This window comes from Lissotriton helveticus, chromosome 8 (assembly GCF_964261635.1).
Source record: "Lissotriton helveticus chromosome 8, aLisHel1.1, whole genome shotgun sequence".
NCBI lineage: Eukaryota > Metazoa > Chordata > Amphibia > Caudata > Salamandridae > Lissotriton > Lissotriton helveticus.
This window is the reverse complement of record NC_136069.1, coordinates 1190412052-1190427880: the sequence shown is the minus strand read 5'-3', so window position 1 is coordinate 1190427880 and position 15829 is coordinate 1190412052. Positions and strand designations below refer to the sequence as shown.

The following is a 15829-nucleotide window of genomic DNA, read 5'->3' as shown; positions in this document are numbered from 1 at the left end:
GGCATTTTCGGCTAGTACTGCCAAGGTCTTAAAAATGCACATCCTCCATCTTGGGTCTAACTGTTAATCAGTTGCAAGCACAATAAGTACACTTCTACACAATTTATCTGCCATGAAGTACTGAAACTCCACTGTAAGAGAAAGTTGTATGGTAAAGCTTTTTTCCTTTGTAGAAAGTGAAACAGTTACATGGTTCATTTGTCATTTCAGTCCATACTTTCAGTTGTTACTCTCATTGATCCATGTTTAGCAACACAAATTACATATTTGGATTGTTCCTTTTCTCTCCTTCTTTTGAAACTTACAGGACTATATAGAATCTCTCCAAAATGTTGGGTCAGATAAAACTATATGGAGGTCACTCAATAAAGAGCTGCTGCTGGCTCATTGCAATCTCATGTTGCTGACTCTTTCGACCAGAGATGTTCAAGAGTCCCGGAAAACGTTCCAGAGGTACTGTGCTTTTTATGTTATGAATTTAGGTGCTTGCAAAATGGTGCTCACGGGAAGTGATGTTGTTCATATGTTCTAGTTGTTGCTGTCACAGGAGTGTTTCTTTAAGATAGTGCCTCTCCACATTGTTGGTCATTGTAATTCTTATTTCTTTGTAATGTTACATTTTGGTCATCTTAGATTTTGTTTTGTTACAGCTGTTTCCTGGTTTTTGAACTCTGGATTTTGAGGGCGTATGTCCTTCGTTCAGACTTAGTTTCTATTTTTAGGATTGTATCAATTTTTATTCATTTTCAAACCGTGAAATGAAAAAATTATACAAATCTTCTGCCTACAACCAACCATCAATGGCCTTTCTTTCCATCTTTAATAGATAATTAGCCTTTTTTTTGGGTTAACATTTTCCTCTAGATTTGTAAATGCTGTAGGGAATGCAATTTGAAAATCCAAGTTATTTTTCAAGTTAATGTTCCTGATTTATTGGTATGTTGGTATTGGTATGTTTTCATTTTCCTTTCCTGACTACTTATTTTTTGTTGTTATTTTTTCCGACCTCTAAATCCATACAATTGCTGGTAGTATTTTTCCAGACTTAGCGATCCGGGAAATTTACATTTCACTTTTACTTTGGATAACTTTGTGGGTTTCGCCCTATATTACTATATTACTAAATCATATACATTATAATATATATGTTCGAGGCATATGAGCTGCGGATTACCCACAGTGCATAGATCACCACCTAGTGTTGGGCCCGGATGTTTGCAGTTTGTTTTTGTCCTGAAAAGTCTTTGGAAGTCACGGGATAGGTGACTCCTCCTTTGGATCATATTGCGCATAGGCATCGGCTCCATCTTTAGATTGTTTTTTTCTGCCACCGGGCTCGGATGTGTTTCCTGCGCTCTGTGTTGGGAACGATTGTTCCTTCGGTGCGCAATCCTCGCCGACTCGACTGTATTGTTTCGAATGCGTTTCCAATCGACGCTACTCTTCAACTCCGAAGTCTTCAATTCCGGTCATCGGCGAAGGCCTTCGGGCCTACCCAGGCCTCATCTTCCAGCTCATGGAAAGGACGCCATTTAAAAAGTGTCCTCAATGTGGGTCGAAGTTTCCCCACACTGATCTCCATGAGGTGTGCAACCTTTGCCTCTTACCGGAGCACGAGGCCAGAGACCGTTCCTTCTGATAGATACATCTGCCGTGTGGATTCCTCACCTTGTGAATATCCCCTTGCGTCAGCAACATTCGGAAATTCTTTTGTAGCTTCGCGCCGACGTGGATCCGGACGTCACAGAGGCACGGCATCGCACGCGACCTCGCTGACGTCACCGGCGCCTATAACAGGCCCACGCCGGCGTGATGACATCAGTTCCCTTTTTTCCGCGTCATCGACGCTAACGGTTTTCAGGGATCGTGTAGTAGCTTCCAGTAACTTTGTTACTATTTCTTCGTAATTGTGTCTTTCTTACATTTTCTTCGAGATGTCGTCGAAGAAGACGGGATTTAAAGCCTGCGGTGAATGTGGCAAGACCATGTCAATCACCGACCCCCACGAATGCTGTGTATGGTGTTTGAGCTCGGACCACGATGTCGAGGACTGTTCCTGTTGTAAAAAGATGACTCCAAAAGCATTAAGAGAGAGGGAGACAAAGCTCCTTATGGCGAAACTCAAGAATAAAAAAGCTAAGAAGTCGTCAAAATCTCGATCTCGTCGGTCGAGATCGAGGTCTCGTTCGAGGTCACACTCGGAGTCATCGTCAGCTCACGCTTCGAAGTCTTCGAAGAAGAAACACAGAAGGAAGTCCCATGAGTCACGTCATCACTCTGGGAAGGACTCTAGCTCGAAACCAAAGTCACAGATCAAGCTCGTGTGTAAAGAAGTGGAGGTTTCGGAGTCGGAACATGAAGAGGCTGTGCATCCAGTTTCACCCGAGCCTCAGGAACAGGTCCAATCTCCGATTCCATCAAATCCTTCTGGTCAGGAGGATGAAGGTGAGGAGCAGGGGGATGGTGGAGCCGAAGTTCCGGCACCCGATGGTTCATCGACTCCGGCTCCGGCGCCCGAAGAAGAGGTCGACGTCGTATCGACTCCGCCTCCCCGGGAACATCCGAGAGGTCCGTATCCTGAGTTTCCGACTCCAGGTCAGGATCCTTCCCAGTTCCTGAACGCCATGTATGGTGTGTATTCGAGGGCAATGTTCCCGTCTGGTGCACCTGTTGGTCCCACGGGTCCTATGGCCTTTAACCTAGGGGTTCCGCAGGCGTATGCCCCTGCACCCTTCATGCCCTTTATGCCGGCTCTACCGCCGCATTGGCATTTTCCGACACCACCGGTGTCGTCGACGCCGAAGCGCACGACGCCGGCTCCATCGACGCCGATCCCATCCACGCCGATACCCGTGACTCCGAGGCAGGATTCTGTCCGACCTCGTGTCGAGAAGCCTCGTCCGACGTCGGGCTCGACGCCGGCAGCGACCCCGTCGGAGTCGATTCCGAATCCTTTGACTTCGATTGTGAAAGAAAGGTCTCGGAGAAAGGCCCAGAGACTTTTAGAAGAGGAAAAGTATGGGTATTCTGACACTGAGGAAGGAGAATTACAGGATTCTGAGGATCCCTTTGATGAGTTAGGTGAAGCCAGTGGTCTTGAACTGTCACCTGAATGGGAGCTGGCTTCTGTATCGAATGCTCCATCTAAGGATGTGGTGCCTTACCACACTGTGATTAGGAAGGCAGCGAGTTTACTAAATATAACTCTGCCTACAGCTGATTATAAACCCAATATTTTAACTGAGGTACTTCATTCACCCTCATCTGTGATCGAGCCTATGTTACCATTCAATGAGGCGTTGTCTGAACCTGTCTATGAGGTCTGGAAGAAACCCTTGACTGCTCCAGCGGTTTCTAGAACGGTAGCAAGAAGATATAGAGCTGCACCGGATGACCCTGCATTTTTAACAACGCATCCTCTCCCTGAGAGTTTGGTAGTGCAGGCTGCCTGTTCTAAAAAATCTGCTGGCGCATTTCCACAGGTTCCTGGAGACAAGGAATCCAGGAAACAGGACCAAAATGCTAAAAAGGTTTTTTCTTCAGCCAGCATGGCATTGAAGTCAACCAATGCTACATGTTTGATGGGGAGATATATCCATGCGTTGATGGACTCTGTCAAACAACTCATTCCAAAGGTTCCTGAGGATGACAGGAAGGATTTTCAAGAAGTAATCTCGGACACCCAAGCGGCTGCGAGACAGGTCATCCAGAGTGGTTTAGACACTGCAGACTCGGTGGCAAGAGTCATGGGTTCCTCTGTGGCTACTAGGAGAGCTGCTTGGCTCAAATCTTCGGAGTTTTCGGCTGATGTCCAGTCTGCTTTAATGGACTTACCCTTTGATGGTTCAGGTCTGTTTGGAAAGAAGGCTGATACTGCCTTGGAACGTTTTAAGGACAGTAGGGCCACTGCAAAATCTTTAGGCCTTCAATCCAGAGGTACTACCGGAAGACGTTTCAGAGGATTTGGCCGATCTTCCTTTCGATCTTACAGATCATTCCAGCAGCAGCAGCCTCAGCAGCAGCAGCAGAACACGCTGTACAAGTCATACAGAGGCAGACAAAGACCCCGTCCTAGAGGTCGTCAAGCTTCCTCCTCCTCCTCCTCCTCTCCTTCCCAACCCCCGGCCAACGCAGCAAAGCAGCCCTAGATCCGCCATTCCGGATCATGTGGGCCCAGTAGGGGGTCGGCTTACTCATTTTTTACAAGATTGGGAACTTATAACATCGGATCTTTGGGTTCTCAATCTTGTAGAGAATGGGTATGCTCTTCCTTTCCAGGAATTCCCTCCCAATTACCCTCCTTGCCAGGGTTATTGTTCAGAAGACCACCTGCTTCTCTTGCAGGAAGAAGTCCTGGCATTATTTCGAAAGGGTGCAATAGAGGTGGTTCCAGAGCAGGAAAGGGGTCAGGGGTGCTACTCCCGGTATTTCCTGATCCCCAAGAAAGATGGCAGACTCCGGCCAATCCTGGACCTCAGGATTTTGAACCTTTACCTGAAGCAGGAAAAGTTCAAAATGCTCACTCTTGCACAGGTTCTTCAGGCGCTGTTGGAAGAGGACTGGATGGTGTCGATCGACTTGCAAGATGCGTATTTTCATATTCCCATCTTGAAGTCTCACAGAAAGTATCTCCGTTTCACGGTTGGGTCACAGCATTACCAGTTTGTGGTCCTTCCGTTTGGCCTTACTACTGCACCTCGAGTCTTCACCAAGGTGATGGCAGTGGTGGCGGCTCATCTCAGGAGAACGGGGATTCACGTATTTCCGTATCTAGACGACTGGCTGATCAAAGCGGAGTCGCCAGAGAAGGTGCTCCATCATCTGCAAGAGACAACTCAGTTGTTGCACAGGTTGGGTTTTTCGATAAATGTACCCAAGTCTCACCTGGTGCCCTCACAGCGCAACCTGTTCATAGGTGCGGTACTGGACACAACCGTATGTCGTGCATTCCCTCCCCCTCAAAGAATTCACGACATACGGGAGATGATTCCTTTATTTTACAATGGAGCGGTCGTTCCAGTCCTGAAGGTCCTTCGCCTACTCGGTCTGATGGCTTCATGCATTCTGTTGGTCAACCATGCACGCTGGCACATGAGGGCACTCCAGTGGTGCCTCCGCAGGCAGTGGTATCAGCACAACGGAGATCTCGGGGAGTCAGTGAGGATCTCCAGGGAAGCTGCAGCGGATCTGTCTTGGTGGAGCGTGGAAGGCAATCTGTCAAAAGGAAAGCCTTTTCAACTTCCTCCAGCGGTGGCCACAGTGATAACGGATGCATCCACTCTCGGGTGGGGTGCTCATCTGGGAGACCTGGAGGTCAAGGGTCTTTGGTCTCCAGAGGAAAGGTTGCTTCACATCAACCTTCTAGAATTGCGGGCGATACGTTTGGCGCTCAAGGCCTTCCTCCCTTCCCTTCGCGGTCAGTCAGTCCAGGTCCTGACGGACAACACGACCGCGATGTGGTACATCAACAAGCAGGGAGGAGTGGGGTCGCAGTGTCTCTGCAGAGAGGCTCTGCGTCTCTGGTCCTGGGTTCAGGACCATCAGATTTGTCTGATGGCAAATCATCTGGCCGGGGTTCTGAACGTTCGTGCAGACAGTCTCAGTCGGCAGTTCTCTGCCGATCACGAGTGGAGGCTTCACCCGGAGGTGGTTCGCGACATCTTTCAGATGTGGGGGACACCTCGGGTGGACCTGTTCGCCACTCACGAGAATGCTCACTGCCTGTCATTCTGCAGTCTCCAGTATCCGATGCAAGGAGCCTTGGGGGACGCGTTTCAGTTGAGTTGGGGAAATCAACTCCTTTACGCGTTTCCTCCCATACCCTTGATTCCTCGGGTTCTGAGGAAGATTCGTCAAGACCGGGCCCAAGTCATATTGATCGCCCCGGATTGGCCAAGAAGGGTGTGGTACTCAGACCTTCTCCACCTCTCCTCTCACCCGCCGCTCCGTCTCCCTTACAGGGCAGACCTCCTCTCTCAGATGGAGGGGCAGGTTCTACACCCCCACCTCCAGACCTTACACCTTCATGCCTGGAGATTGAGCGGGGCAACCTGATTTCTTTTTCTCTCCCTCACGATGTGGTGGATGTCATTTTGTCGGCCAGGCGTGACTCCACTAAGTCCATCTATTCTTATAGGTGGTCTAAATTTGTTGTTTGGTGCAGGGAGAAGTCTATAGACCCTTTGAGGTCCCATTTATCTGATGTGCTCCAGTTTGCCCTTTCCCTGGCCCAGCAGGGGCTTGCTGTTGCCACGGTGAAGGGATATCTGTCTGCGCTGTCGGCATTTATCTGTATGCCTGACCAGCCTTCTCTTTTTAAGTCTCCCATTGTTCTAAGGTTTCTGAAGGGCCTTACTAATAGGTTCCCTCCTACACCCTTTGTTGTGCCTCAGTGGGATTTGAACCTAGTTTTGACATTTTTGATGGGTGCTCCCTTTGAGCCTCTTCACAAGTGTCCCATGAGGCTTCTGACTTTTAAAACTGTTTTTCTTGTCGCAATTACCTCGGCAAGGAGGGTAAGTGAGCTTCAAGCTCTTAGTTCCAAGCCCCCATTCCTGACCATTCATGCTGAACGAATGGTTCTTAGGACCAGGGCTGCTTTTCTGCCTAAGGTGGTGACTCCTTTCCACCTGGGTCAATCCATTACCCTTCCTACCTTTTATCCTCCCCCTCACCCTTCCAAGGAGGAGGAGAGATTACACCGTCTTGACCCCAAGAGGGCGGTGTCTTTTTACTTGGACAGGACTAAAGACTGTCGAGTGGACGACCAGCTCTTCGTTGGCTTTGCTGGCTGCAAGAAAGGAAGAGCGGTCCATAAGAGGACTCTGTCGAGGTGGATCGTGCTCTGCATTAAGATCTGCTACTCTTTGGCTGGTAAGGACCCTCCAGAGGGTATTAGAGCACATTCGACTAGAGCAAAATCTGCATCATCTGCTTTGTCTAGAGGTGTACCTGTTGAGGACATTTGCAGAGCCGCGACTTGGGCCTCCCTCCACACTTTCGCGAAGCACTACTGCTTGGATACCGAGGTGAGGAGGGACGGCCACTTCGCTCGCTCTGTCCTCCAAGATTTCCTGGTATAGCAGAGTGGACACCCTCCTCCGGGAGTGGGGACTGCTGTGGGACTCTATTCACAAGGTGAGGAATCCACACGGCAGATGTATCTATCAGAAGAACAAGTTACTTACCTTCGGTAACGCTTTTTCTGGTAGATACTATATCTGCCTGTGGATTCCTCACTGACCCACCCGCCTCCCCGTTGTCCACTCTTCTATGCCAGAGTTTCTATGATGTGTTGTTTTATTGTCATGGAAATGTTTATTTCAAATGTTGTTATTGCATTTGCTTCACACTGTGTGTGTTACCTTATTTCTATACTACGTATACTGTGTATATTTCTACTATCATCGGTCCGTCCGTGTGCCTCGATGGCACGGAAAAAAGGGCGGAACTGATGTCATCACGCCGGCGTGGGCCTGTTATAGGCGCCGGTGACGTCAGCGAGGTCGCGTGCGATGCCGTGCCTCTGTGACGTCCGGATCCACGTCGGCGCGAAGCTACAAAAGAATTTCCGAATGTTGCTGACGCAAGGGGATATTCACAAGGTGAGGAATCCACAGGCAGATATAGTATCTACCAGAAAAAGCGTTACCGAAGGTAAGTAACTTGTTCGTTTGTGCCTCCTACCGCTCCAAGAAGACTATCTGGGACCGACTAGCTCAAAGAACAATGGCTCGCTCATCTGCTTCGATCCCAGATGGCATCTTCGAAGAGGGTGACGACATCCCAGAACAGGAGCAACAACATGGCGTCGACAGCAACTCCGAGGCTGAAGATTCAGACGTCGAGGACATCACTCCAGCTCAGCGGGTCGGGAGTACAAACGTCGACCCCGACCCTTCCTCGACAGCCTCCTAAAAGGCTTCGGTCACACCCTCGCCCTCTGGCTCGGGTGCACACCGAGACACTGCTTCCCATGCCCCGCATTCGAGCTCGGCAAAGAAGCCTAATAAGCCCTTAGGCGACTCGGGCTCGAGTCATCCTGCCCCCGGTGCCGGAGCACATATACCGGCACCGAAAAAGAAAACATCGTCTTCCTCCACGCCAGCATCTAAGCACTCGGCACGGAAGACTAGCACTAGCTCCAAAACCACACTCGGAGCAGAGCAAAAAATTGCCCGTTTTGGATCCAAAATAATCCCCGGAGCCAAAAAAACCCTTGGAGCCGAAAAAGACAAATGTTCCACCGGCCAAAGAACATGTTTCAAAACCTAAAGATGCTCATAGCTCGGTGCCCAAAAAGCCTTCGGCACAGAAGGAGCTACCTTCCACAGAAGACTTATTCCATCCAGAACCTGCACAAAAAACTCTGGTTAAAGATCCAAAAGCTGGTCGACTAACTCTTAGTTCTAAAAAACGACCATTGGACACGCCTGCACCTGCTCCTCATCCTAAGAAAAAGAATATTGCTGCCTCTCCTCTAAGGACACCTTCTCCTCCTCTACCTCATATTCCTTCACCACCTCCTCCCCTACCACATCACTCCCCTACACCATCTCCTACTCCGTTAGCAGACGATGATAACAGGGATGACACCTCTAATGACACGGGGTGGTGTAGATAGTGAGTCACCACATCATTCTAGTCCTCCTGGCTCATCTGACTCTTGGGATGATTATAGCACCCCAGATGTCCCTAACATCCCACAAGATGACATATATCCCTCCAGGCCTTCTCCACCAGAAGACACTATAGGATTTAACCAACTGGTACATAGGGCTGCCCAATACCATGGGGTTGACCTACATACTGACCCAATAGACGAAGACTTCCTTATGGATACCCTTGACACTGCACAAAGGTCCACATCAATTCTACCCATGCTTAAAGGGGTTATTAAGCATGCGCCAGAAGTCTTCAAAGACCCAGTTAGGGCTCGAATCATCAACCCCCGAATTGAAAAAAAGTATAAGGCTGCCCCTTCAGAGCCAGCGTACATTAAAGGGCTTGATCTATTAGACTCCCTTGTAGTCTCCAACGCACGCAAAAGAGCAAATTCACAAACATCAGGCGAGGCTCCCCCACCAGATAAAGTGTCTAAGCTCCTTGACGCATCAGGTAAAAAAACAGCGTCACAGACCGCAAACATTTGGCGTATTGCCAATACTCAAGCATTACTTGCAAGATACGACAGGGCACATTATTATGAATTAGAATCAATAATGCAGCACCTTCCAGATAAATACAAAAATAGCGCAAATGAGCTTATACAAGAGGGTAAAAACATCACCAATACCTCTATTCGTTGTGCCCTGGATGCAGCAGATACTGCTTCAAGGGCAGTTAATACCAGTGTCCTGTTGCGTAGACATGCTTGGCTGCGCATTTCAGGTTTCAAACCTGAAGTACAAAGTGCCATCCTTAACCAACCCTTTGCGCAACATTTATTTGGGCCTAATGTGGACGTATCCCTTGAGAAAATGAAAAAGGATGCGGACGCAGCTAAATCTAAGGGAGCCTTGTAGTCGCAAGCTCCCAGACGCTCTTTTAGCCGCTCATCTTACAGAGGCAACGCTAGGGGATACTCCTCAGATAGTCCCTCTACTTCTTACAAAGCCGCTACTCAATCCACCTGTAGTAGGAGCTACCAACGAGGAGGTTACAGGGGTAACCACAATAAGGGGAGAGGCAAAACCAACAACTCCCACTCTCCCTCCACCCCTGCCCAATGACTTCCCCCACCACATTCCACTCCAGTTGGGGGAAGACTACAACAATTTCTGCCTGCTTGGACCAACATCACATCAGACAGGTTAGTACAACAAATAATTCAATCAGGTTAATGTCTCAAACTAATATCTACCCCCCCAAACATACCACCCAAACAGCGTCCAGCAAAACAAAGGAGTTTACTCCCTGTACTTTCTAATTCCAAAGAAGGATGGATCTCTAAGGCCTATTCTAGACCTCATACCACTAAACCTGTACATACAATCAGACCACTACAACCGGTCTTTCCTCTCCTTTTACAAAACAACTTCCTTGCCACTATACAGACCCCCCAGATTATAGCGGCATAGATGTGGAAATTTTGCGGCATAAAAATGGAAATTTAGCGGCACAAAAATTGAAATTTAGCGGCATTATTGCGGCACTTTATTTTACTTGTAATCATTCTTTTTCAGCCTTAAATCAATGGAAACTAATGTAACAGAGTATTCCATTTTGAAATAGGCATGCTCTTTTGAAATGTTCTGTCTATTCAGATGCTCACATCAGGCTGTGAAGTGTCTCTAACGTATGTAGAGGAGGTGTGATAGCCGGCGTCCCACCCGTCTGCTCCTCATCTGCCAGCACCCTGCCACCAGTGCCCTCTCTGCCCACACCTCACAATGTCACTTTTGTTTAGTGCTTTAAAAAGGCGCTTTTATGTCAAAATTAGCAGAGATGCGTTGGCATCTCTCCAATGGGAATCAAAGCACGAGATCTGAAAATAAGTTTGGCAAAGGAGCGTGCAGCCAGAACAGCAGCCGGGGGTCAAACAGTAAGAGCAGAGTTAGCATGACCCCAACCACAGAAAGAATGGTATACATATTCCCATCTATTATTTCCATATCGCGCTATTTATGGCACCACTGCTGTTTCTAAGCGCTGTAAATAACAGGATTTACTCTTACCCAAACTCATGGTACTTCGCTTTACCAAACCCAGGTGGATGGAAATTCGTTACTTACAGATCACAGCAGATACCACTGATCAGCATTAATTCATTCAACCAGCCTGGGGGGACGAGGTTAACGAATTCCAGCGGCGGTATCACTCTGGTGCAAGGTGAGTGATGTATGGGAATTATTCTTTAAAATTATTCTTTAAAAAAGTGTTCATGCACGGAACTGACTCTAGAAGCAGGGGTTGCTGGGCCCAAATTCGTAATATAATTTGCATACAATTCAGATGCTAGACGGGGTCCGTTCCTCTGTCATTACTCAGGATAAATGTATGCAGGTTTTGAGACACAGTCTTCAAAGGAATGTAGCATTGCCATATACAAGAATCGCCGGACTAAAACAAGAACCTGTCCCAAGAAAGGAAGGAAATGGAACAGGACCGTTACGCAGAAGTGATACGTGCATGCGCATCGTAAAAGAGAAAAAAAGAAAGCCTGTTGAAATCGAACAGGAAACAAGCTAACAAAGCATGTAGAGCCAGCTGGAGACAACGAGTCAGACAACGAGTCAGCAGTTCTACCAAGTGCCTTGAGGCAGAGAATACAGAGAAGCCTACACCAAGCTATGTTTCCAGCTGCACGGCGGCACGTAGTGACGTGTGCGCGTGCAACCAATAAGAAGCCAGAAGTTTTTCCTCTCTCCTGGGAGACCTTTTTTTTAGCGGCCAAAATAGTCAATTTCGCGGCCATCGCGGTAATCAGCCGATTTCGCGATTTTTTCGTGGATCGCGAAATCGCGAAATGCTGGAGGGTCTGACTATAGATATCAAGGACACCTATGTTCACATTCCCATTCACACTGCGCACAGAAAGTATCTCAGATTTGTACTAGACGGTAAGCACTATCAATTCAAGGTACTCCCATTCGGAGTCACAACAGCACCAAGAGTTTACCAAATGCCTAGCAGTAGTAGCAGCTCTCTTCAGAAGACAGCACATTCACATCTTGCCATGTCTAGACGACTGGCTCATAAAAGCCTGCTCATACAGCCAGTGTGTACAACGCACTCACACCACTATCCAATTACTCCACGACTTGGGGTTCACAGTAAACCACACCAAGTCCCATCTGCAACCGTCCCACGTACAGCTATATCTCGGTGCCACAATAAACACCGCATTTGCGCTAGCTTATCCCTCTCCTGCCAGGATAACAAGTAGACAAGCTTTTCTGGCAAAATTCCAACTGCGACACCCTCTTCCAACTAGAGTGTTCATGCAACTCATAGGAATGATGTCCTCTTGCATATTCATAGCGCCTCATGCAAGACTACAAATGCGTCCGCTTCAAGCGTGCTTAGCACGCCAATGGAACAAGACTCAAGGTCAATTAACAGACCTAGTGTTGGTAGACAGACGGACTAACCACTCTCTGCAATGGTGGAGCACCAAAAACCTTTCCAAGGGCTAACCGTTCCTAGAGCCAGTTCCTCAAATAGTCATGACAACGGACGTATTGCTCTCCGGCTGGGGAGCTCATCTACTGCACCACACCATGGAAGGCAGGTGGACACCGCAACAAAAGTTACTCCATATCAACCACCTGGAAACACTAGCCATATTTCTAGCCCTAAAAGCATTCCAAAAACAAATATCGGGCAAAGCTGTCTTAGTCCGCACAGACAACATGACAGCCATGTACTACATAAACAAACAAGGAGGAACACACTGTACGCAACTCTCTCAGTTAGCGCAGTAGATATGGAGATGGGCTATACCACTAAAGATCTTCCTCTTAGCCCAACATGTTCCAGGAGTACAAAACACAATCGTAGATCTGTTAAGTCGGCAGACACAACAGATCCACGAGTGGGAACTTCATCCACAAGTTCTTCAACCGTTCTTTCAAGTGTGGGGACAACCTCAAATAGACCTTTTCGCCACCCACGAAAACGCCAAATGCCCAAGCTTCGCCGCCAGATATCCACACCCGCTGTCCAAAGGCAATGAGATATGGATGAACTGGTCCGGCAAATTTGCGTACTCTTTTCCACCTCTTCCACTACTTCCATTAGTGGCACACAAACTACAGCAACATTCCCTGACACTCATTCTAGTAGCTCCAACTTGGGCCAGACAACCGTGGTACACCACACTGCTGCAACTTTCTGTGGTACCACGCCAAAAGCTATACCTGTCTCCAGGCTTACTAACCCAGAATTATGGAGAGATCAGACACCCGGACCCAGCTCAGCTCAACGTAGTGATCTGGCTCCTGAAGTCATAGTTCGGTTACCTTAACCTTCCCCCTGACTGTATGAACGTTATTAAAGAAGCTAGACGTCCCACCACTAGAGCATGTTATGCAGCCAAGTGGAAACGTTTTGTAATATACTGTCATAACAACCACATCAATCCTTTAGATGTGTATATTAAACGCATCATAGGATACATACTACACCTTCAAAGATGTAACTTAGCGCACACCTCTATTAGACTGCACCTTGCTACCATTGCAGCATACCTACAAAATAGACAACATCTATCACTTTTTAAAGTACCTGCCATAAAGGCTTTTATGGAAGGACTCAAAAGAATAATTCCTCCAGAACACCACCTTCATCGGTGTGGAATTTAAACATTGTGCTCACACGGTTAATGGGACCTCCCTTTGAACCTTTACATGATTGTGAACTGCAATTCTCAACTTGGAAAGTTGCTTTTCTAGTAGCTAATACTTCTCTCAGAAAAGTTAGTGAGCTACAAGCATTCACCATTCAAGAACCTTTTCTACAAATGCACCATAATAAAATTGTTCTCAGAACTAATCCTAAATTCCTTCCAAAAGTCATTTCACCCTTCCATCTCAATCAATCTGTAGAGCTAGCCGTATTCTTCTCGCAGCCACAAACAGTCGCAGAAAGAGCTCTTCATACCTTAGATGTAAAAAGAGCATTGCTTTACTACATTGAAAAGACACAAACGTTTCGCAAAACGAAACAACTTTGTCTTTTTCACCACCACACAAAGGTAACCCCATATCAAAATCTGGGATAGATAGGTGGATTGTCAAATGCATACAAATTTGCTACAATAAGGCTAAACGTACATTATCTGTTCCTCCTAAAGCCCATTCTACAAGAAAGATAGGGGCTTCAATGGCATTTTCAGGGAACATTCCCGTAGAAGACATCTGCAAAGCAGCTACGTGGTCTACACTGCACACATTCACAAAACACTATTGTGTTGATGTGCAAACTAAACAACAAGTTACTGTGGGCCAGGCTGTACTCAAAACACTGTTTCAAACCACTGCAACAGATACAGGTGGGCACCGGTAAGTGTGGGTACTGCTATACAATCTATGCACAGTGTGTAATCTGCAGCTCGTATGCCTCGAATGGAAAATGCTACTTACCAGTATGCATCTGTGCTTGTCATGTAGAGCTGCGGAATTACACACGCCCACCCGCCTCCCCTACCTACTTTTATCTGTTTCAGTATTATCTTAATGAGATACAGCTTACATGGACATCCTTCCTTTTCTTGCAAAGCTCCATCATTTCCCTAATGGCGATAAACAATCTAAGGATGGAGCCGATGCCCATGCTCAATATGATCCAAAGGAGGAGTTTCCTATCCCGTGACTTCCAAAGATTTTTCAAGACAAAAACAAACTGCAAACATCCGGGCCCAACACTAGGTGGCGATCTGTGCACAGTGTGTAACTCTGCAGCTCTACATGCCAAGAACAGATGCATATTGGTAAGTAGCATTTTCCTTTTACTTCACTTTATTAGACACACTTAGTTACGGCAATAACATAGCACATAAAATCAAAATTAATCGAGCACTGCAAATGTTAGTGTTGATGTAAAATTTGCTAGATTAATAAACCTGAAAATGAAGTCCTGTTGGTGTGGCAGCTATAGTGTCTTGCCCTGGGCAGCCTCCTTGCGTATAGCTGTTTGTGTTCCCTTAAACCATAGCAGTTTGTCCCCCAACTGATGTGGGGCTATAGTTTTATTTTGACTAACCCTACTTGTTTTAATATTACTGTTGGACCTGTACTAAAATTGTGTGGCACTTGGTTGGTGAAAGTTTTACTTGTGCTGCCTACTGCAAGGTTCTGAACAGGTACCTCAAGCAACCGACCTTCCATGTGTGATTAGTTGACCTGTTTCAGCAATATTAGAATGCCCATCTTAAGAAGGGCCTTGATCATAAAGAGTATGTAGAATGCTCCAAAATGGTGTATTTCATTGCAGGTGGAACATCATTTTCTGAGCCTTACCACTATTGAAAGGAATTAACTCAGGCCAGATGAGTACCTTCCAACTGGCCACAGAGAAAGACTAGCCGTTAATCTCCTTTTGACTCCACAATACTCGCCTGGCAGTAATAATTTACTTCCATAATGGCGGAGCTCTCTTCCATCCTTCTTTTGACAGTGTTGTGAGGTAACATGAAGTAGTGGGTGTGCACAAGGTCTAATAGAAGAGTTATCCTAGTCGCTTCAACAAAGCTGTGAGGGAGGGCTAAGTAGAACACAGAAGGAAGGAGAAGCCTATTTTTCATCCTGCTATCTCTCGTGATGCATGAATGACAGTGGACACTACCCTATTTCCTCTTGGAACCACAATGTAAATGGGGGTCACCTGCCTTTTATAAACTGGTGAATCTAGAGGCCTTAGATAAGAGAAGCTCCTCTAAAAAGCATAGCTACGCTAGACCGGTAATTAGTGGGAACATGGCATGTAAGGAATAGTGGATAGTTGCAAAATGGGAAACACTGTATCTGAGAAAAGAGGCATGGGCACCCTTCAGAATGCCATAGGGCTTTTGTTCAGAGCTAACTAGAACAGGTTCTGTGAGAAAAGAGCAGCCCAGGAATAAGGAGACCTCTTGAACCAATTGGATCATTGCATCTGCTTCTAGATGATAACTTTGCATCAAATAGCATGCTAAGACTACTCTAACATGCACTCATTTAGAATATGTAAGTACAAGATTTCTGTACTCTAACATGGGTGTGATTTGGCTGTAAAAATGATTTAGGACCGTAAGATCAATATTGTCACTTGGAATCACTATTCAGAGACCTCCTAAAACATACCCCATACACATGGATTATGTTGAAGAAGTGTAAACCCCACCCACTCC

The 15829-nt window shown here is 46.9% G+C and overlaps 1 protein-coding gene across 2 annotated transcripts in view; it reads left to right on the top strand.

Annotated features, from left to right (window-relative positions):
- LOC144773229 (E3 SUMO-protein ligase RanBP2-like) overlaps positions 1-15829 on the top strand; it is an 827846-nt gene that overhangs the window by 131413 nt on the left and 680604 nt on the right. For both annotated transcript variants that reach the window (XM_078658128.1, XM_078658127.1), the window contains exon 6: positions 308-453. In XM_078658128.1, coding sequence (XP_078514254.1) covers positions 308-453 — 146 coding nt within the window. The remainder of the gene's footprint in view (positions 1-307; positions 454-15829) is intronic.